This window comes from Serpula lacrymans, assembly GCF_000218685.1.
Source record: "Serpula lacrymans var. lacrymans S7.9 unplaced genomic scaffold SERLAscaffold_1, whole genome shotgun sequence".
Lineage (NCBI taxonomy): Eukaryota > Fungi > Basidiomycota > Agaricomycetes > Boletales > Serpulaceae > Serpula > Serpula lacrymans.
This window is the reverse complement of record NW_006763290.1, coordinates 4,502,734-4,523,808: the sequence shown is the minus strand read 5'-3', so window position 1 is coordinate 4,523,808 and position 21,075 is coordinate 4,502,734. Positions and strand designations below refer to the sequence as shown.

Below are 21,075 nucleotides of genomic sequence, written 5' to 3'. Positions count from 1 at the left end.
GCATCCGCTTTCCCCATAGAAGTACCTGGCTTTTGAATGAATTTATAATTAAACCTAAACAAGTACACCGCATAGCGGGCCTGTTTTTGGTTCAAGTCTTGGGCCATCATAAAATACTCCAGATCAGTCCAGATTTCAAAATGGTGCCTAGCACCTTCTAAGTAGTGTCGCCAGTACTCTAGAGCTCTATTGATGGCCAGTATCTCCTTGTTGTCAATTTTATAGTTGCGCTCTGTAGGTGACAAACTATGCAATAAATAGGCACAAGGCCTTCAAAGCTCATCAGGGCATTCAATTGATAGAACAGCCCCAGTAGCAAAATCAGAAGAGTCGGTTTCTAGGCGGAACTCTTTGTTGAATTCTGGAAATGCTAATATGGGCGCTGTTGAGAAGGGCTGTTTAAGCTTATCAATAGCTTCTTGTTCTTTGGCGCCCCAGTACCAGACAATGTCCTTTTTAGTGAGATCATTCAATGGTCTCATGATCTTTGCGAAGTTTTTGACAAATCTTCGGTAGAAATTGCCTAAGCCAAGGAAGGCCCTCACTCCTTTGATGCAAGTAGGTTCTGACAAATCCAAAATAGCTTGAACTTTCTCAGGATCTATCCTGATTCCGTTCTGGCCAATTATCACACCGAGGAAGTCTACTTCCTTCACTTCAAAATTACTTTTTTTGGGTTTGACAAATAGGTCCTGTTCCTGTAAGCGTCAAAGGACTTCTTGCATAATCTTGTTGTGCTTAGCCTCATCATCCAACTTTGTAAATATTATTAAATTGTCAATGTAAATGACAACACAGTTTTCCATATCCGCAATGATCTCATTCATCATGCGCTCTGGAAGGTCGCTGGTGAATTGGTCAACCCAAAAAACATGACAAGGGGTTCAAAGGATCCTCGGTGGCACTCGAATGCGGCCTTCCAAGCATCTTCTTCTTTGATTCGTACATTATTCTACCCCCATCTGAGATCCATCTTTGTTAAGACCTTGGCACCAGCCAACTTATCTACTAGCTGACTAATTAAAGGCAGTGGATACGCATTTTTAACTGTGTACTCATTCAAGTAACAATAGTTCATAATCATACACTTTTTACCATCCTTTTTAGGATTGAAGAACACTGGGGATGTTATAGGGCTTTTGGAAGGTCTGATGTAACCCTCCCTGAGCTGTTCATCTATGAAACTTGATACTTCATCTCTTTCTGGAGCAGAGAGGGGAATCATGTGTCCTTTTCTAGGTTTAAACGTGTCCTTCAAATCTATAGCATGGTCCCAAGGCTTAGCCTCTGGGAAGCGCTCTGATTTGTGTTTTGAAAAGACTTTCCAGAAGTCATGGTACTCTGGAGGTACCAGCCTCTTAATTTCTTCCTCAGGTTTTACCTCATCATCATCATTGTCAATCTGATCTAAAGGTCTAAGCTTGACATAAATGTGACCAGCGTTTATCCTTTCATCAAGCTCAGTTTGACAGACATGACTTGGTTTACCCAAGTTATCACACTCCTGAGGGCAACTTGACAATGTGACAACCCCTGTCTGCCAGTTAATCTCAGGATTGTGTTTAAATAGCCAGGTCCAGCCTAAGATTAAATTAATTTTCCCTAGTTGGATAGCTTTGGCGGTGACTTGTTCTCTGTATCCTTGGTACTCAACAACAAAAGAACATTTGAGCGTAATGCAGCCACCTGCATTAAGTGTACCATCAACATTATAGATGGGAATAGATACATCTAATTTTACAAGGGGGAGTCCAATTTGCTCCACCCAGACCTGATTTATGAAGATTCCATTAGCGCCTGAATCAAGCAGTGCACTGGTTGGGTGTACTATGCCCTGGGCAAGGTTTTCCACACCAACATCTAAATGGATCTCCTTTTGGAATAGATATGTGTGCACATCAACACACGCCTTGGGATTTCTGTGGAAAGTGGCTCCAAGGAAGAAGAAGAAGAAATATCAAGAGAAACATGTTTTTCTACTTTATGATTTTCTATATTTTTAATTTTAATTTTACCAGAATCAAGCACCCTAGTGTTTGTCTTGCCAGGGCCACGCTCTAAGGGAGACGCTGGTGCAGCGGTAGCACATCTCACTGAGATTCCACATGTACACAGCAATTTTGCAAATTCTGTGTCAACATTGACCAACAACAACAACAACAACAACAGCCTCAATTATTTACCTGTTTCCGACTGAAGCTGGTCATATTGCAAATCCAAAACATGACACGTGAATGTCTTGAAAGAGGCATTCAGGGGATCTCCATGCCTTACTCACCTGATGATCCTGCCTTGCTCCACTACTTGGAATCATTGCCAGGGCAATCTACCGTGCATGATTTGGGGTGTTTTTATGATTGAGTCCCTCAGTGTGATCATTCCTACTACCAGTTATATGGGTCCATTGCCTCTCCGACTTCACCACAGATCCCAAACAACATCGCCAATCTGTTATTTGCACATGAAAAAAAAGGCCCTTACTTATAGCATCAGGAAAAATGGGGTAGCTATATAGAGCTCTATAGCACTATAAGTACTCATAAAGCTGTTATAGTGGTTAAACCTGTTATAGAACCTCTGCCATCTATAGAGCCTCATATAGTTCTATAAATGCTCTTATAGATGTTGCAAATTGTTGTGTGGCTGATTAAAAAAACTAACACAGACAGGATTTGAGCTCTCAACCTGCTAGTCAGCTCTTGGGTGACTAAGCAACCTACAGCCACACATCACATTTATCCACTACACCATGAGAGCTTATAAAATGTATTATACAGGTGTTATATATTGACCTTTTATGGACTTAGATTATTTTTTTACTCATTGTCACTACTTATATTTGGATAAATCATTATTCTCATTTTGTGAGTATCAGGGATACAAACTACTATTTCACTAATACAGGCTACATAATCAATTAATACTGGATGATTTATTAGCCCTTTTAAGCACCTTGAACTATATTATAACTATGACCTTTACAGCTATAGGAGCTATGTAGGCTGCTATAGGCTATAAGAGCACTTATAGTATCTTGCCTATAATAATATACTTCACTCCAAACACTTTTGGCCTCTTTCTATTATTGAACAAGTTTATTAGATTAATCCAGAGTTTGAGGGAATTATAGATACTTCTCCCCTTGGTTAAAATTTTGCCTACTACTGTGCTATAAGAGCTATAAGAGCTATGATTGCACTGATAGTACTATAGTTTCTATGAATGTATTTATATATATAGGTGGTGGCTATATAGCGCTATATAGCAAAAGGGTTTTTCCTGATGAGGCAGAATCTTTATCCTGAAAAATGGACCAATTTCAACTGACTGGGTTACAAATGCATGTATCACTTCTCAGGACATCACGCACAATATCTGGTGTATTTTCACAGTGGAAACTCCCCATCATCTATTGCTCAAGAACGCTCTATCCTCTCTTAACTGCAAAACTTTGACCTCAATCCCTCCTAGCAACTCAGATGCCGCAACTCATATTTCTCGTACTATATGTTCTCACATACATGGAGGTCTATTGTATCTTGTCTTGCACACACTGACAACGCTGGCATCTCCCTTACCAGTGCTACTCACGCATGTACAAAGCCACTTATTTCCCAATAGATGGTGCTTGCCCTATGATCATCAATGTGCCTTCTTTGTCACATGATGAATGCTCCTGCTCTCATATCACTCAACTCAATTACCACTTGTTCTTTCCACCCACCATCCTTGCCACACAAGAAGAACTACATCAAACTTACTGGGACATCCATGACACACTTGATGAAGAAGCATCTACTCCAATACCTGAATACAATGACAACATCCTACCCATTCTGTCTTTCGAGCGTGAGCCAAGCACCCATATCCACTCCATAACTTTTAACAGAGTACCTTCCTTTACGACTCCCATCATTTTCCTCAACAATAAATTCACTATGTTGTTTCACAACCAATCCCTTTCAACCATATCTACCATTGAGAACAAAATTGTAAATGACCTGCTCGACACCCACCTGTATTTTTACCATGACCATCGCAAATGGTGTGGTGGAATTGTTATCATCAAACACTCCCGTTCAGATCCTTCCGCCGCCACACACCTCTCCCAAAGAGACATCGGCCTTTTGAATATCTTGGTTCCTGCGTATGTTCTCTTACTTCCTGTGTTCTGTTTTTTACTAATTTTCTACAGCGTCATCGCATTTCATCACCTCATTTGAGCCTGCATAGATTACTGTACTCTCATTTGACTGTTATACATTTCTAAATTTTCAAAATAAAAAATTGGTGTACTGCGTTGTATACAGACCTTGGTGTATACTGTTAAGTGGCCTTTTAGGTGCCAGGGGTGCCCGGAGGGCGATGCTATAACATTTCAAGCCGACAAAATGCTCCTCACCGTGAAGTGTTACTGAGAGTGATATGTTACCACCATCTGTATGGCGATGTTTGCCCACCGCCACCATGTCCGTTTTCGTGATGCGGTGGTCGCAATCTTTTCATCCCATATATCCTTTTCCGTGGAATTTTGTTCATGGAGACCTCGCTGAAAACGAAGGTATGAGGGCTTTTAGAGAGCTTTTCAACGGTCATTGCAGCAGTTTAGCAATCTTCTGCTTTAGGTCACTGTTAAATGCAACTACAACAACGTTAGCTCATCTTCACTTCCCAGTCGACCTTTGTCAAGGTCAACGTCACCCTCTACAATATCAATAAATTCTTCGCTATCGTTACCTGCTAGACGTCCTAGGGCCAAAGTAAACAGCAGTGTCGTCACTATACGAAAACTATCCAGTGCTAGCTCGTTGAGCATTTCCCAAAAAACCATCGAAAGTCGAGCAGTCGGTTCGAGGGCGGCTTCGCCTTCCAAGCGTCTCGTGTCGTCAAGTGCAGGTTCTGTGGGTGACATGGCTGCCAAAGCTCATCTTGTTGCTCAACCTTCGTCCCAGTCAGAAGCAATTCAGTCAAGAACAACCCGTGCCAATACTTATAAACGACCGCTAGCTGTTGCCAGCCCTGATGGAAACCTTCAACGCTCAAGGGGTAGGCTTCCCAGCAGTAGTGTGACTAGGCATCATGTGCCTACTACGTCTCAAACCGTTACATCAGTTACTCCAGATTTCTGGACATCTTCTCTGTCGAGCCAGTTGGGAAGTAATGGGAGTGGCGAAAAACCATTGGTTCATGCTGACGTAAGGTCTTCAATATCTGAGTTGACAGAGTACGACTATCCCGGCACTATTCCTGTTGTATCGCTGTCATCACCAGCCGAAGTCACTAGGAGGCCAATCCGCACTCGTGGTTATGTCCCTTCCGAGTTAATGTCTTCCGTGCTTTCACCCAGTTCTCCTCTTCCCGTTTTATCAAAGTTAGATGCAGATTCTTACACTTACGTCCATGGAACCGTTGGCCGAACGTCGTCTACTAGAACTAGAAGTGATGGTATCCATCATATGGGTGCCTTGGATAATCATTCACTCGATGACAAAAGAGTGGGTGCTCTTGCTATCCCTGTTCCTTCATATTCTCCTCCTGTCTCAGCGTTATCCCTTTCGTCTCCATCATCTGTCTCGCGTTCGGCTATCTCAAATACCGCTGATAACTCAGGAGAAAGTAGCATCAGTACATCGGTCATGTTTTCCCCTTTGAAGGTGGGAAGAGATATCGAGCTTGGAGGCCTATGCGGGTCAGAACAGCGGCCGTCCTTGCACGATCTGTCCGTTGGTGATCAGACTTCAGGAGATTCTACTCTCGTGGCGCATGGAAGATCAGACCATTGGGATTATGTTGAGCTGGGTCCACAATGTTCGGAACATAAAGTGAAAGCCGAGGCCAAATCTAATCGTAAGGTCCTTGAACCTTTGAGTGCACTCATATTCCTCCACACTAAGAAGTTGTTGCTCATAGATTGCAGATTTAGAAATCACCAATCGTTCGCTTCTTGCCATTAACGCGTCCTTGGAAAATACAAAACATCGGCAAGCGAAAGAAATTCGTGATTTGCGCAGGAAACTAAGAGACTCTCGGCTGAGTTTGTCCCCCGGGACTTTTCGCGTTCTCAACTCTTCGCCATATCTCAGCGAAAGCGACCATGACGAAGAGGACGAGGGTACTGACAATGGAAGGAAAGGCAAAGGTGATGTTTTGTATGAGAAGATTAAAATGATGCTGGAGGAATTGATAGTGTCTGGGGAAAAGGCCCTCGACACAGTAGGGAAGACAGAGAAGACACGAGAGTAAATGCGGAGGAGAAACTTATCACTTAACAATGAGGAGAATTATGTAGTCTGAACCAATTGGTTACCATCTAACCATTGGATTTCGGCGAGACCACATGACGCTTCCTGTTGCGTTGTACAGTAGTAGAGTAATAGTCAATAATCAACGAAGAATTATTGAACCAGTGGAACGCTATTGAAAACCGTAAGCGCACAGTCGAATGGTGGGCTCGACAGCCGAAAAGCCCTATCAGTTCTGTCGCAAATTCCGAAAATGGCTTGGCATTGTTGCAATGTATTGTATGTCTAAATAGAGCCGGTGCCTCACTGGGAGCAAGGTCCTATGTTTTATAATTGGGGGTGGGCAGCCCCCGCCAAAAGTGTGTGATGCTTACCTAATATTCCCCTCAAGGTCGCGCTGTGAAATGACACAGGGAGTAGATTCGAGCAAGCTGCGTGATACAAGATGTATTAAGCTCGGAATGTACGCATAGCAAGTAGGTATTTGTATTTGTACTGTATGAAGTAATGAATGACTATGTTTTATTAAAAATGCAAAGAAACTAGTGATCGCAAGAATCTTATCATTTGACTGTGCCCCTAGCTCGAGTCCAAGCTTCTGCCTTGCTCACAGGGACCACTCGCACTCGCAGCGTGCACGTTTTGCTGGAGAACGACAGAGATTTGAGCTATCAATATCCTTATGAGGTCCTTATTCACCATGCTTCGCAAGCCCCGAGGTATAGTCGATTCTTGTACCCGGTGAATCTCCAGTTGAATGATCAGCTTATCCTTGGTGAGTCGATTCAGTTCTTCTTCATTTAGTGTCAGGACCATCACTGTGGCATTGCGTTCAGCCTCTCGGCTCACCGTTTTCTGTGCTTCCTTCTGCTGCCTCTCTGCGACCCTCTGCCTCTTTGCTTGGACCTCACCCTCTTCATGCCAAATAATCTCGAGGCGGCGGTTCTTTTCGAGGCCAGCCCTATCAATTTCTCTCGCGAGGCGCATGGCATGGCAGAAATCTTCTGAGGTAAATGTTGCATCCACAAACGACTACGTGTCGTTGTGGCGAAATTGTGCGATCACATTGTGCTGATGCATTGATAAGGTAGGCTTATCTTGTGCACGCAGGCGGAATGCGCCAAGGGCCCCCTCGTTTGCGTCATTTGTCGCAGGCATCCATGCAGCATCGCGCTCCTCAGTACTGGCTTGGTCATGTGCCGCCTGGTGCAAATTCAGTTGTGAATGACTCCCACTTGTCGAGTGCTCCCTGGAATAGGGCTAGTGTAATTGGATGCAGATGCTCAAGCTTGGAGGCAAGTTTGAATGCTGCAGCCATAGCAGCAGTATTACACCAGGGCCGACCACCAAAGCAAGCTGTCTCGGGGGCCACATTAGCACCAAAGATCAGCTTGGGATTAGTAAGAATGACTTTGAGGTGCTTTTTCAGTTCCTCGTGTAACGGTCCCAAGTCCAGCACATTGAGAGACTCTGTGCCTGGCCCCCGAACCATCTGTGAATATGGATGCAAGACTGTACCACCATATATCACAATGGCAACAACCTCCGTCATTGTCTTCGAACAGTGGAGAGCCTTGTACAAGTTGAGTTCCATGTGATTGAGTTTCCAGTGATCTTTCTTATCTCGTACAAATTCCAGAAACTCGAGTATAGCTTGATGATCCGTGAGAACCACCTCCGCAGCTTCAATGTGAGACTGGAACCTGACATTGCTCGTGTCGGGAAATTGACTGGCTACCAGCCCTCTGTTTTCCATGTACCAGCAATATGTATCATGCTGGCCTTTCTTCTTATCTTTATTGTTGAAGATTCCGCCCGCAAGACTGATTGCCTTGACTGCTCCTTGGTTTGACTCATTCAGTGCACGCACCTCAGCAGGAGTTGGCTCACAATCAGCACCATGAGAAGCACCCTGTAGCGTTGCATCATTATCCTTGTTTGCAAGGAGCACTGGCCCTTCAACGCCAAGTCGATCCCATTTGGCCATCATTACATCATTCCCGCCCTTTACAGCATTTAGTTCCTTGTGCATGCAACACCCTGCACGTATGAGGAACTCAGCCTCATGCTTCTCTGTTTCTGATAACCCAAGGTAGGCATCTTGTCCAAGTGTCCGCACCATGGAAGACTTCATTGTCAACTCCAGTTTGGTGCGCTCAGAGGGTAAGAGGCTGTTCCAGCACTCGAGCCCACCAGCCTCTGCAACCAGCTGATGTTTTGCACGGTCCAGGGCTTCAGAGAATGATGCCGAGAGAGCAGGGTTCTCAGACAGAGCGTTATTGCCAAGATCAGCCAGCAAGTTCTCGGATTTCCATGCTTGAAACAGCCAGAAGGCCTTCTTCTGATCAGCGGCATGGTCACCATTGATCCCCTTTGCCTTCCGTGTGAAGATCCAATCACTGAAGTCAGAACCAGTGCATTGCGCAAGAGGAGAGTCATTGTAAATTGTTGCAAGAGCAGCTACTGATAATTGGAGGCCTTCTAGCTGCGTCTCGCTACAATGGTTCTTTGATGATTCAACTCCCAGAAGCCGCACAACTGGTTTGGCAGGTGTTACATCATTCTTGGCATAGGAGGTAACTTTGTATGAAATGTGCCGAGATTCGTAGTTCACATGCCTATGGGATGTTTTGTCAGTGCTGACAGTGAGGCCTACAAGTACGCAAGTCAAATTTCAAGTGTTCTAACTTGGATTGTGCTCACTCTTTGTTTGTGCCATCTCATGGGCCAACTGGACCTTCTCTGCTACACCACCCTCAAGTATTGCCCTCCCAACAGTCCGCCTGCTCATCCATGGAGGTATGGGCAAGCCGAGAAGCTTGAACACCTGCTGGACGAGCTTACCCACAGCTTCGCGCGCACAGCCGGCCAGAACAAGTGATCTTGCGAGGGAGCGACTTTGCTGTGAGTAGACCCCCTTGGAAATGATGCGCTGCATTGCCGACTGATGCAGTGTCCCCTCTTTTCTCCGTGTCAGTGCACTTGCCAGCTTCCGAGATGTCCAAAGTGCACACATCTGATAGGTGCATGTTTTTCTTCAGCTTGCCTTCAAGTTGTCCTTCAGAGATGCAATGTCTGCCTCACTCCTTTCAGCGCAAAGTCTGAGTTCTCTGATGCACCCCGCCAGCTCCTCCTCATGTGCCACCGCCTTCTAAGGCATCCTTCTGTATTAATGGAATTTTGATGGTGCGAACTTCTTTGAGGCTTGCCTTGGCTAACCATGCTGCAGGTTTTGAACGAGAAACCTTGCGCCTCTCGTTTCAAAGGAGGACGTGCAGCCGCTGCACTCTCAAATGTGCATCATAAAGATCTTCAACTGCTGCACTCGCACTCCGCTCCAGTGCTTGTAATGTACTCTTCATTTCCATGGCCTCCGCACTTCTGGCTGCAAGCAAGGCCTTCTTGCTTGCCAGCTCAGCATTCTGACGTCTAATGCAGGAATTTCTTTGTGTGAGAGCCTTTCTAGCAAGATCAAAGTTGCAGTTGGCCTTCGACAACTTAACTTCAAGGTCTTTGATTGCATGTGAGTGAGCAGCCCTGCGTGTTTGAACTCCAGCCTGACTCAAGGCATTATAGAATGAAATAATGTTGTTCTTCTTGTTGGAATCGAGGCGCAGCCACCGCAACTCTCGCGCTCGATCAAGGTGGGCTGCCTGGGCTTGAGAGCGCTGTTTTCTGCAGCGAGGCATCAAAGGCTAGCTCGGGCTCGAAGTTGACAGGGAGATATGATTAGGCAGGCTCTCAAGGCTCACAGAGTTTGTAAGGACTATCCAGTAAGTGAGATGAAATTTCCAGCGCAGAAAGGAGTAATGACTGTGATGTTTCGCCAGGGAGAGTCGAGGCAATCAGTGCCCGCACATCAGCAAACGCGCTTGTGGTCGCGCGATGCGCCAATTTAACTGCCATCCCTTCATATCCTAAAGGCCCATGTCATTCATCTATTCTCTGTGCAAGTCGTGGCGCATTCTTATTTCACTGTATATACCTTTGATTTGTTGTGATCATTTCTACAAAATCTGTACAATTACCTACTGAATTGAATATGGAATGCATATCTCACTCAAAAAAGACGATTTTCGAAATTGCTCACAACAACTTGAAGATATTTGCATTGCAAACAACTTTCCCTCTCAAAGTTTGTACACAACTTGGCGTACAAAGAACCTTTAGCCTCGCAACCCGCACCCTCCAGTTGTGTCATTATCTCTTGTCTCAATTGTTTCCCACGGGATTGTGGGAACGCTACCGAGTTGGCTGGTGTTGCCCACTCCCATTATAATACAACATTTGAAAAACACTTGAAAAACAGAGACTTTGTTTTTTTGCATATTTCATTAAATAACATTGGATTTTATTTGTTCAATGTTTTTCAATGCTTTCTCAAGAAACATTGGGGAAAATATACAAAATGTATTTTTGCAAAACATTGGCAATCAGTATTGCATCTACACTGGGTGGAAAAATGTTTTGCGACAGTACATTTGGATATTTTCTCTAATATTTCATGAGAAAAGATTGAAAAAACAGTGAGCAAAATAACTCACAATGTCATGTTGAGAAACATGCTAAGGAACAAAGTCTCTGTTTTTCAAGTGTTTTTCAAAGGTTTTAATATAAAACATGGGATTTTGCCCCCAGTGCCTTCAAATAAAATTGCAATCAAAGCCCCCAATTGCAATTGTGATTACAATTACCCCCTTATCATGACGTCAGCATTGCAATATTCATTGTAATGGCTACATGTTTGCGTTGCAATGTAAATACAATGTACCACCATAACTCAGAAAGCTACATTATATTGCAACACTACCTCAATAAAACAAACTTGGTTTGCAAGATGGAACATTGTTGTAAGGACAAAATTAAAAAAACTACTTTGCACTAGACCTAGCTGTTCCCAAAACCACCCTATCCCTTCTCCCCCTGCTGCAAGGTTGCATAGTATCAATGGCTACAGCACCAGCATTATCACAAATGCCAGCTACAAACTCTGAATCTATGACTATAGTTGGTGGCTGGAGTTCAGCAGTGACACTGACAGCCATATTAATAAGCAAAGCTATATTCTCTCCAGCTTTTGTTTCACCTTCCTTTACATTGAGGGCCAGCAGGATGCGGTCAATGTCAAATATTTCATCTTTGAGAGAACCTGCTGCTGTATTTCAACAGGGCTGACCAGTGCCCCAGATAGAGTAATTGATGTTCCGAACAATAGACTTGATGCAAGGGATGTTCCAACCCATGATAAGGACCTGCTTGAGCATGAAAAAAACTCTACATAGTTGATCTTCAAGATTTTTCCCAGCTCATCATGGCTAAATTGAGTGTCGGGTGCAAGCAGCACAGCAGTCTGTTAATGGTAAATAATAGTTAGATTTGAAGCCGTAAAGTAAAAAGGTGGGACTCACTTTAATACAAAACCCAGCTATTGCACCTGGTGTGGCACCTGTAACACCCCATTGCCTTGCTGTGTTGTTCTTGGATTGTCCCTCTTTTTCCAGAGAAGTCTGGCCACAAAGACAGTTTTTTGGGACCTGTGTGTGAATAAAACACCAGAAACAAACTAAGAAAAGATGTGTGTGTTAAAGTAGACACTTTGTTCCAACCAGTGGTAGCCACATCTTTTGAAAATTTTTGTCAAGTTCCATTTTCCTTTTGTACTGAAGTGACAGTTTTGTGTTTCAGTCTAAAGTAAATGACTAACATATGACTACAAATATGACTATCTTCTCACTATTTGCACTCAAAAAGTAGTGAGTTCATCACACCATGGGAGTCAGGTCATTTTTTACTAAACCTTGACTAAAGTGTGACTTTTGCCTGACTTTGTATGACTAGAACCTGACTTCACATGACTAAAACTTGACTTTTTGTTTGTACTGAGCATTACTGATGTAATTGGCTGGAATGTCGGGGAAGATGTTGGCTGCACAAGTACAGAGTTTCTTGAGATGATCAGAATGAACAGCTTGAGCCTGTGGCACAACCTATAATAAGATCTTTAGCAAGTAAAGAAAAATAAGAATAAATATGCACTCACGAGGTTGCTAAAGTGGCTAGAGGTCATAAGCGGATGCAGGCTGTCTGGAAATGCTTTGTATAACCCGTCAAGTAGTGCACTCTTTTGAGTAGTGGGGATATCATAATTGTTGGTGTTATCAAATAGTACAGGAATCTCTGGAAGGGTCTGATTCATCATGGCCTTATTGGGGAATATCTTGAACATGACACCATACCAGCGGGCATTTTTTTTATGGTAGTCTTGTTAACAACAAATTCTTGAGGTATACCTGATTTCTTTTGATGGCCATGAGCATTGGCCAGGAGCAGCTTGTTATCTGACTTCAGGCCTCTAACCTCCTTCATGAGAGTTTGGTCATAAAGTTGAAACTCTTTGAGGACCTGTTAATACCATAAATTAGATAGTCTACATTTTGACATTGTAGAGTATAAATATTACCTCGAAATAACTTCTCTTTAGTTGCTTAAGGATCAGGGAGAAATGGGCCGGCACCAGGGTTTGTGATATCAGGCTTGGAATATAGCTTTGGGTCAGACATGAACAAAAAGTGGAGAAGAGCAAAGTGAGAATTCTTATCATTTTATAGTGAGAACAATGTCAGCGGTTCAGAAAAGAACCATTGACAACACACTGCAAACACATTGTAAGCATTTAAAGCAACAGCTGCAGGGGCAGCTCACTGACATGTTGAAACGATGCACCATTTCTGATGTACATTAAATTATTTAATTAGCAAGGTGACTAAATGAAATTGAGATGGTTGAGTGCATCTAGTGCCCATGCAAGAATAAATGATTGTGGTTTTTGATGTAAAAGAAAATGGCCTGCAATAATATGGATGCATTGTTGGTGGATGGTAATTCAGAAGCCAGAGAAGTTGAACCATACCAAGGCTATTCCAACATGATTTGAGTCACATAACATTTAATATCCTAAGTGTGCACTGATATTATTGTAATAAAAAAGGCCTCTGAATCATCTGGAATTGAATTGTGATACATGAGATTGGGGAACAACTGTGAAGAGAGTACATAACTATTAAATGTAATATTATGCCTCTATAGTACACCAATAAGTGTAAATGGAGAAGCATGGCAAGGTGGAAAGACAAGGTATAACATATGGTGGAGAACACCAGCTTCAGTAATTTAGTAGAACATATTACCTATTACCACTAGCTCATAACCACTGAACTGCCCTTGACTACATGCTAAGGCCTCTAGTTGTATAATAAACTTGACATCACAGCTACTGAAGATGAACTGGGAGAACTTTGTGTCAAATACAAGTTTTTGCACTATACGTGCATATTTGTGTGATGTTAGTTGCAAGTGGTTTTTTGACTTTGCACTAGTGACTACAATTTAGCCTGAAGCAAAAATGAGTGCAGTCATCTTGGGATCCATAGATACACATATAACAGCTGCAAAATGCTGTGTAGTGATGAAGTGAGAAACTCAATATGCACATACATAACAAATCAAATAATGCCAACCTTGGGATTATATTCCGCATTACAAGCGTGTAACACAATAGTTTTCAGGTTAAGCCGACAATTGAGGTTGACCGTAGCAAAAATATTCTGCAATGTCAGAACAATACTTTTGAAAGTGGTAATATGTTGCTTCTCAAGGGTGAGTGGTGCTGGTGTTGTGGCCACAGGAGTAGCGACTGGAGTCAAAGGAGCCAGTGATAGTATTAGACTAGGAGCTATTCACTAGAGCCTGTGAATGATAAGTTGTGGGAGGCTGCAACAGTGAACGTGACTGCAATAGTGGAGAAAAACCTGGTCCTGGCAGCACAAGATTAGATGGTTGAAGATATGTACTCAACCCTGGTAATGCTTATCCCTGACTAGACTGGACCACTGGCTGCTATGATTGTTGCAGTTGCTGATATTGTGTCTGCTGTGGGGGAATATTTGTTCTACCAAAAGTTACTTGATGAGCAGGTAAGGCAAAGGATACATTCTTCTAAGATCAGGAGCACTACAGAACACGGCCAGAGAAATACAGTGAAGGGAGAAAAAAGGCATCATATAGCGTGATAGACATCTAATGAATAGAAGCTTGAAGTTTTATCCTAAAAGAGCAAAGTGTACACTCACGTTGTATCAACTCCCTTCTTCCTCATGTATAGCTGTCACCCGGAGAAACATGTCCCCATCAATCATGTCCACAACAATATACTCCCCAGCTTTCACCCTATCCTCCACTACCAGTGCACCATGAATGACAGACCTCAATAAAAAAGAATTCAGATGTTTTGATTTGCTCAAGATGGTAAAAATTTCAAGCATTACTACAATAATCAGTAAGTTAAATCATTTTATTCAAACGGTTCACTATACTAATATTCTCTTCGACAGATTTGTTGATTGTGACATGATGGTAACATATTACTGGGGCCTTGGAATTGGCCGTGTTTATGCTCACTGTAATCCACCACATGGTTCTAATACAAGTGGAAATCCAGTATCCTCCAACCATGAACAGGTGCAATTAAACAATGATATTATCATGGACACAGCCGCAAACAAAAAACCACTGGCAACTGCTCAACAAGGATCTGTGACTTGGCCATGGACTCAGAGCGGTTTTATAATAGTATTCTTAACCTTCTCCAGGATTGCGACAAAAAAGATGAGGTTTACAAACTTATGGGGTGGTGGAATTGGTATGTACTTTATAAGTTATTGCTTTGATCTTGCTGATTTTTTTGCACAGCCAAGTTTTCCCAGTCCAGTCTATGTTCTCCCTGAACATTTGCCATCCACAAACAGTGCATTAGCCAAAATATGAGAGAAACGAGTGGCAATACAGGGTAGAGATACTAACCAGACTAACTACAGTGTTACATCTTGTGAGTGAATATGATTGGGGTTTGACTTGGGCTACAAATGTTGTTACTACTGGACAAAACTTCTGGGTTGGCACCATCTTAGTTATTATGTGTTCTGGCTGTTCGAATAATGTTGTTGTTGTTTTGCAACTGAACTGAGCAATATCATGATAAAGTTATGATATTCTATAGAAATGATTTAAGAGACTCAGTCAATGAATAAAAGACTGAGTCTGTTGTAAGTACCTATAGCAATAAATTAAGAGACTATTGTGAAGTCAGTATAGTTTTGTAGGTATTGTAATATATGGTTTCCTTACCCAATGAATAAAAGACTGAGGTGTAACAATGAATGAAGAACAAGTAAGTATGAGTTTGTGGGAATGTCTGATATCTATATCAAGAAGGAGATTCATGCGCGCGTGAATTTGCGCCACTTGTAGTTGTTGGTGTCTACCTGTTGCTCACACTTATTGGGCGTGAGCTGCACAATCACTACACCCTCCCTTGAGCCTAGCGCAGACCAATGTATGACAAGAATTTGTCCAACTTGGTGCGTAAAAGGCCTTTGGTAAGCATATTGGCAGGCATATCTTCTGTAGGACAATATCTGATATCAATATCTCCATTTTGTACAGTTTCTCTGATGTGATGATATCTGATGTTGATGTGCTTGGTTTGCACATGGTAGGAGTTCGATTTCATTAAGGTGAGTGCACCTTGGTTGTCAGTGGCTATGATGGTGGGTTTTGCAGGAAAGTTGGGGTCAATATTGACTAGCAATGTTTGGAGCCATAGTGCTTCTTTCAATGTGGAGGTGAGTGCAATACATCCGGCTTCAATGCTTGATAGGGCAATGATTGGCTGTTTTTTGGTGTTCCAGGATATTGGTCGACCATTGAAGGTGGATATGTATCCGGATATTGAGTGACGGTGGGGTTGCGAGGCCCAATCACTATCTGAGTAACCCATCAATCCTTCGTTAGTCCCTCCCAAGGTCAATTTTCTCATTTTGGTCCCTTTTAGGTATCTCATCGTTCATTTTAGAGACTCCCAGTGTACGGGTGCTGGGTTGTTTGAGAATTGCAAGAGGATATAGATGGTGAATGTGATGTTGGGTTGTGTACCTAGTGATAGGTATATTAGTTTCCCTATTGCTTTGCGGTAAGGTATGTGTTCCATTCTTTTCTGATCCTCGGGTGTATTTGGTACTTGGTCCTTTGATAGGATTATACCAGGTTCTAGTGGTGTTTTGAGGGGTTTTACATCCTTTAGACTGAATTGTTCAAGGATGGAGTCAATGTATGCTGTTTGACTTATTGATACGGTATGTGTCTTTCTGTCCCTCATTATTTTGAAGCCTAATAGCCACTATATTTCCCCCATATCACTGATTTTGTATTGTTTTTGTAGGTCTCGTTTGAAATTGTTGATTGTAGTTTTTGCTTTGGCTGTTACTGACATATTGTCAACCAACACTGCGACTACCATGTCAGGTTGACCATCTTGCCTGATGTATATTGCATGATCATATTCTGATTGGCAAAACCCTAGGTGAGTAAATGTATTATTTAGACAATTATACCATTTATTGCCCAATTGTTTTAGACCATATATGCTTTTGCACAGTTGGACAATCTTCCTGCTGATCTTGTCATCCATTATTTGGTTGGGTAGTCGCATGTAAACGTGTACGTCAAGAGGGGCATTCAGGTATGCACTCTTTATATTGGTTTGCTCAATTTCCCAGACTTTTGAGACTGCGTGGGTGAGAACCATCCTGTGAGAGCTTAATCTGGCAACTGCAGAATATGTCTGGAGGTAATCCACTCTGTATTTTTGTCTATTTCCATCTGCGACAAGCCTGATTTTATATTTTAGTATTTCTCTCCTTTCATTTGACGAAATGACTTTGTATGATATTTGACCCCGGTGGAGGGTCAGTTACATCCCAGGTATGTAGCTTGTTTAGTTGACTTAGTTCTTCATTAATCGTCTTTGTCCAGTGATCCTTTTCAGGGCCTTGAAGTGCCCGTCGGATACGAGGACTGTCACAGTCGGCAGCTCCGGTTGCATAGGCCATTAAGTAATCATTGTGTTCAATAGACACGTCAGATTCTTCTGATATGTGTGCTGATTTGGCAGTAAGTTTCCCATCATTCAATGATTTATAGAAGCCTTGCAGTTTAAGTGCGGCAATATGTGTGGGCCTTTCCCTCATGTTGTTCTTTTCCTTTTGGTTGTCCGCCTCTTCGTCAGTTAACTCTTCTCTCTCTATTACCTCCTGTATCTTGCTGATAGACTGTTCTTTAGGAGGAGTATTGTGCATATTTGAGGGTAGGGTAGGTTTGGTGGCAGTCAGTGGGATTTTGTCGACATTATGTTTGGGTATGGTAGTCATGTATTTGTGTGAGTTCTTATGTGGTACAAATACTACATTTCTTTCCACACTTATAGTTCTCTTGTCAGGTCAGTAGACCCGGTAACCTTTACTTTGTGGGTCAAATCCTATGTATTTGGCTTTCTTGGCTCTGACATCGAGTTTACCAGCTGAATTGTCTTTTACAAAGTCGTTGCATCCAGATTTGTGCAAGTCTGATAGGTCTGGTAGTTCACCACGTATCATTTTGTATGGTGTCTTTCCGTCAAGACTTTGGGTGGGTGATCTGTTCTTTGTCCATATGAGGTGTTTAATGGCCTCACTCCATAGGAATTTTGGGAGGTGTGAAGCTATTAACATGGCCCCAGCATGTTTGATCAGGGTTCTGTTTAGTCATTCTGATACACTGTTTTGCTGCGGTGAATCGTGTACAGTGTGTTTAGTCAAGCAAATTGTAAGAGAAAATGTCTAAAAGGTAGAAGTAAGTTATTATAATGTGATGTAAGTGTAAATGGCATACCTCAGTCTGATTATTAGAAGACTGAGGTTGTCAAGAAAAAGAAAGTCTGAGTTTTGTGTAAGTTTGGGAATGTCCGATGATTATGTAATGTGCAAAAGAGCGGTTTTCAGAGGAAATAGAATAGAGAAAATATATGAGAAGCATTAATGAATGAGTAGGTAAAGAATATCTTAACACGGTGAGTTTGCGGACAGTTCCTTGTCCGTCAAGGTGTTGATCAAACTCTTTACTAGTGTATTCTCCCCCTTGGTCTGAATGTAGAACTTTGATTATAGCTCCATCCTTCTGGGTTTTCAGCCATTTTTCAAATAGGATGTAATTGTGCAGGGTTTTGTCTTTGCTTGATAGGAATTGTACGTGTACTTCTCGTGAGAAGTTGTCTGTGAAGGTGAGCATGTATTTCTTCTCTGTTATATCTTCTACAGATGCAGGTCCCCATAGGTCTGAGTGGATACATTCTCCATATGAGGATGTGCGAGTGTCCAATACTGCAGGGAATGGCTTTACATTTGATATTGCTTTTACGCAGGCATCACATACTTCTTTCTCGGCAGTTTTGTCCAAGTCTATGCCTGTGACCATACCAGATTTTACTAACTTCCTTGCAGACAAATGGAAAATGTGGCCAAGGGCTCTATGTAGCTCGTTTATGTCCATTTTGGCATTTATGGCTGATCCACCAAAGCGTTCAAAAATGTTCTTTGGTGGTGCAGTGTTGTTAACTTGTTAGAGCCCTTCTGAGCTGATACGGATGCTATGGTGTGACATTTAGGATGTGGTGATAGTAGGCGGCACATTCACTTCTCAATGTGTATGCAGTATCCGGCTTTGTCAACTTGGCTGGTTGATATGAGGGTATTTGACATTTGTGGTGCGTATATCATGTCTTTCAGTACTATAGTTGAATGCTTATTGCCGTTTGGCAGCCTGACTATTATATCACCTCATCCTAGGGCTTTCAGTGGTGGTCCCCCTGCTATTTCAATGGTCTCCTGTTCAATGTGAGTGAACGAGAGAAACATGTCTTTGTAGGGACAGAAGTGTTTGGTAGCACCGGAATCAATAATTGCTGGCCTATCAGTGGGACTGTTATGGTGGGAGGTTCCATTGGAGGCTATTAGCGCATAAAAGTTATCATTGTCTGATGATTCTTCTACTTTTGCTGTTTTAGCTGTGGTTTTTCCCTTTTCTCTCCAGTTATTATTCTTCCGGTTGGTATTAAACCTGGTTTGTCTGTGGGATGAGTTGTCCTGACTCTCATGGTCTGCTGCAAAGTGTCCTTTCTTTCCACATTTGTAGCACTCTGCATCGTTTTTGTGAGGTATCTTTTTGTTTCGCTGATTCCTTTTATCTTTGGATTTTGCAGCGAGGGCTAGGTTTGACTCCTGACCATTGAAACATGATTTTTGGTGGTCCGCCTCTTCTAGCACATGTGCTATGATATCCTTGGGTGTGAGACCCGTTTTAGACTGGCGCAAGCTGGCTATTATGGCGGAGAGCATGGGTCAAAAGCTTTCAGGCAATTATAACATGATCATCATGCGGGGGTCTCCTATGGATCCTCCCATTCCTGCAAGGTCAGACCTGAGCCTGAGAATTTTGTTGATGTGCTTGGTGATGTCTGTTTCTTCGGATGCCTCCAATCTCATGATTTTTCTCCACATATCTAGTTGAATCATATCACCCTTCCCTTCATGTAGTTTGCAGAGTTCATTCCACATAGTGTGGGGTTCAACAGTTTTGGCAGTGGACTTTAGTCTATTGAGCATAGAGTCTGACACGGAGTTTATAATGATCTGATGTTATAATTGACATACCAGCACCTACTTACACTTCACTTTTTGTACTTTTTACTTTTACTTTTTCCAAGTCACATGACCAGTCATGTGACCATTTACTTTACTTTACATTTTCGGACTTTTCATAGTCACATGACTGGTCATGTGACACATCACCTGACCAGTGTCTATGCTCACCATGTGACTGGTCACATGCTAAACATTGGACTTTAAACTTTATTTACAACTGTACAGTACCTCATGTATTTTAGTATATATACAGCAGCAATACATGGGGAAGGACTCAGCGAGTCCTCCTGTTGTCTACCAACAACTAACTCGGTCGCACCTTGAGGGGAAATCCCTCCTTCTCATTACTCTTTTGAATGTTGTTTTCATTGTGGTCCAGTGTGACAAAACCGGATAAACCCGGTCTCTGCCGAAGCAGCCATTGTTCTCCATGGAGCACAATTATACTCCTAGGAGTCATTATACTGTAGCGAGTAGCACCTCCGACTATAAGTAGTAGGGGGTTTAGTATAGGAATACCTCAGTTGTTTCTATAGCCTCTCGGGCAGCGGCTGAGTTTCACTTAGTTTTATTAGGTTATGAGCCCTGGTGCGCAAAAGCTACACAGGAAATAATTCTTATTTGAAACGGCAACCTCGGAACCATGACCATAGCACGCGATACATCTGCATGTCCAGGTCTCACTGGACCCAACAATTTTCAGATATGGAAACTCCGGATCATCTCAAAGCTACGTCGGGAAAAAGTTCTCCGGGTTGTTACTGGAGAGGAGCTTAAGCCCTCACCAGGAAAACCTTCCTCCTCGGAGGATCCTAAGATCACCTGGATACTTAAGGATGAGAAGGCAAATGGAATCATCCAGGACCATATCTCTGAAAAAGGACAAAGGAAGAAGGAAAAGGCAAATACAGCGAAGCAATCATCTGGATCTGACTCCGAGGAGGAACAGAGTCATATTGCATTGGATCATGTACATGTTTCCAAGCCCCTTGCTAAACGCATTCAAGCTTACCTTGTGTCGGAACCCGATTAGACCAAAACAACAATTATTATTGACTCCGGAGCAACATCCCACATGGTCCCTCACCGCTCCTGGTTTGAGCCAGGAACATACCATGTTCTGCATCCTCCGAGGACAATCAGTTTTGGGGATGAATCCTCTGTAAATGCCATTGGCATTGGGATAGTAATCCTACAAGCAACTGTTGGCAAAAAGGACTACAATATTGCACTGTCAAATGTCTTACTTGTGCCAAACTTCA

The 21,075-nt window shown here is 42.6% G+C and overlaps 6 protein-coding genes across 6 annotated transcripts; 2 read left to right on the top strand and 4 right to left on the bottom strand.

The window, feature by feature from the left end:
* Positions 1–4,504: 4,504 nt before the first annotated feature.
* Positions 4,505–4,971, bottom strand: SERLADRAFT_376110 (uncharacterized protein; the record flags this gene model as incomplete). Its single annotated transcript, XM_007312702.1, has 2 exons — positions 4,505–4,561; positions 4,626–4,971. The coding sequence occupies one exon, from the start codon at positions 4,910–4,912 to the stop codon at positions 4,643–4,645; it is 270 nt and encodes an 89-aa protein (XP_007312764.1).
* A 485-nt stretch (positions 4,972–5,456) lies between these two features.
* On the top strand, positions 5,457–6,243 carry SERLADRAFT_376108 (uncharacterized protein; the record flags this gene model as incomplete). Its single annotated transcript, XM_007312701.1, has 2 exons — positions 5,457–5,852; positions 5,911–6,243. The coding sequence occupies 2 exons, from the start codon at positions 5,457–5,459 to the stop codon at positions 6,241–6,243; spliced, it is 729 nt and encodes a 242-aa protein (XP_007312763.1).
* Positions 6,244–6,821: 578 nt separating this feature from the next.
* SERLADRAFT_412419 (uncharacterized protein) lies at positions 6,822–9,271 on the bottom strand (the record flags this gene model as incomplete). The annotated part of the gene is made up of 5 exons (XM_007312700.1): positions 6,822–7,274; positions 7,308–7,491; positions 7,577–8,894; positions 8,946–9,025; positions 9,087–9,271. 5 exons carry the CDS (start codon positions 9,269–9,271, stop codon positions 6,822–6,824), a joined length of 2,220 nt encoding a protein of 739 aa, XP_007312762.1.
* Positions 9,272–9,502: 231 nt separating this feature from the next.
* On the bottom strand, positions 9,503–9,931 carry SERLADRAFT_432527 (uncharacterized protein; the record flags this gene model as incomplete). Its single annotated transcript, XM_007312699.1, has 1 exon — positions 9,503–9,931. One exon carries the CDS (start codon positions 9,929–9,931, stop codon positions 9,503–9,505), a length of 429 nt encoding a protein of 142 aa, XP_007312761.1.
* A 1,182-nt stretch (positions 9,932–11,113) lies between these two features.
* On the bottom strand, positions 11,114–12,438 carry SERLADRAFT_404856 (uncharacterized protein; the record flags this gene model as incomplete). Its single annotated transcript, XM_007312698.1, has 6 exons — positions 11,114–11,397; positions 11,419–11,494; positions 11,521–11,592; positions 11,651–11,776; positions 12,110–12,229; positions 12,283–12,438. The coding sequence occupies 6 exons, from the start codon at positions 12,436–12,438 to the stop codon at positions 11,114–11,116; spliced, it is 834 nt and encodes a 277-aa protein (XP_007312760.1).
* A 1,313-nt stretch (positions 12,439–13,751) lies between these two features.
* Positions 13,752–13,985, top strand: SERLADRAFT_344367 (uncharacterized protein; the record flags this gene model as incomplete). The annotated part of the gene is made up of 1 exon (XM_007312697.1): positions 13,752–13,985. One exon carries the CDS (start codon positions 13,752–13,754, stop codon positions 13,983–13,985), a length of 234 nt encoding a protein of 77 aa, XP_007312759.1.
* Between the last annotated feature and the right edge of the window lie 7,090 nt (positions 13,986–21,075).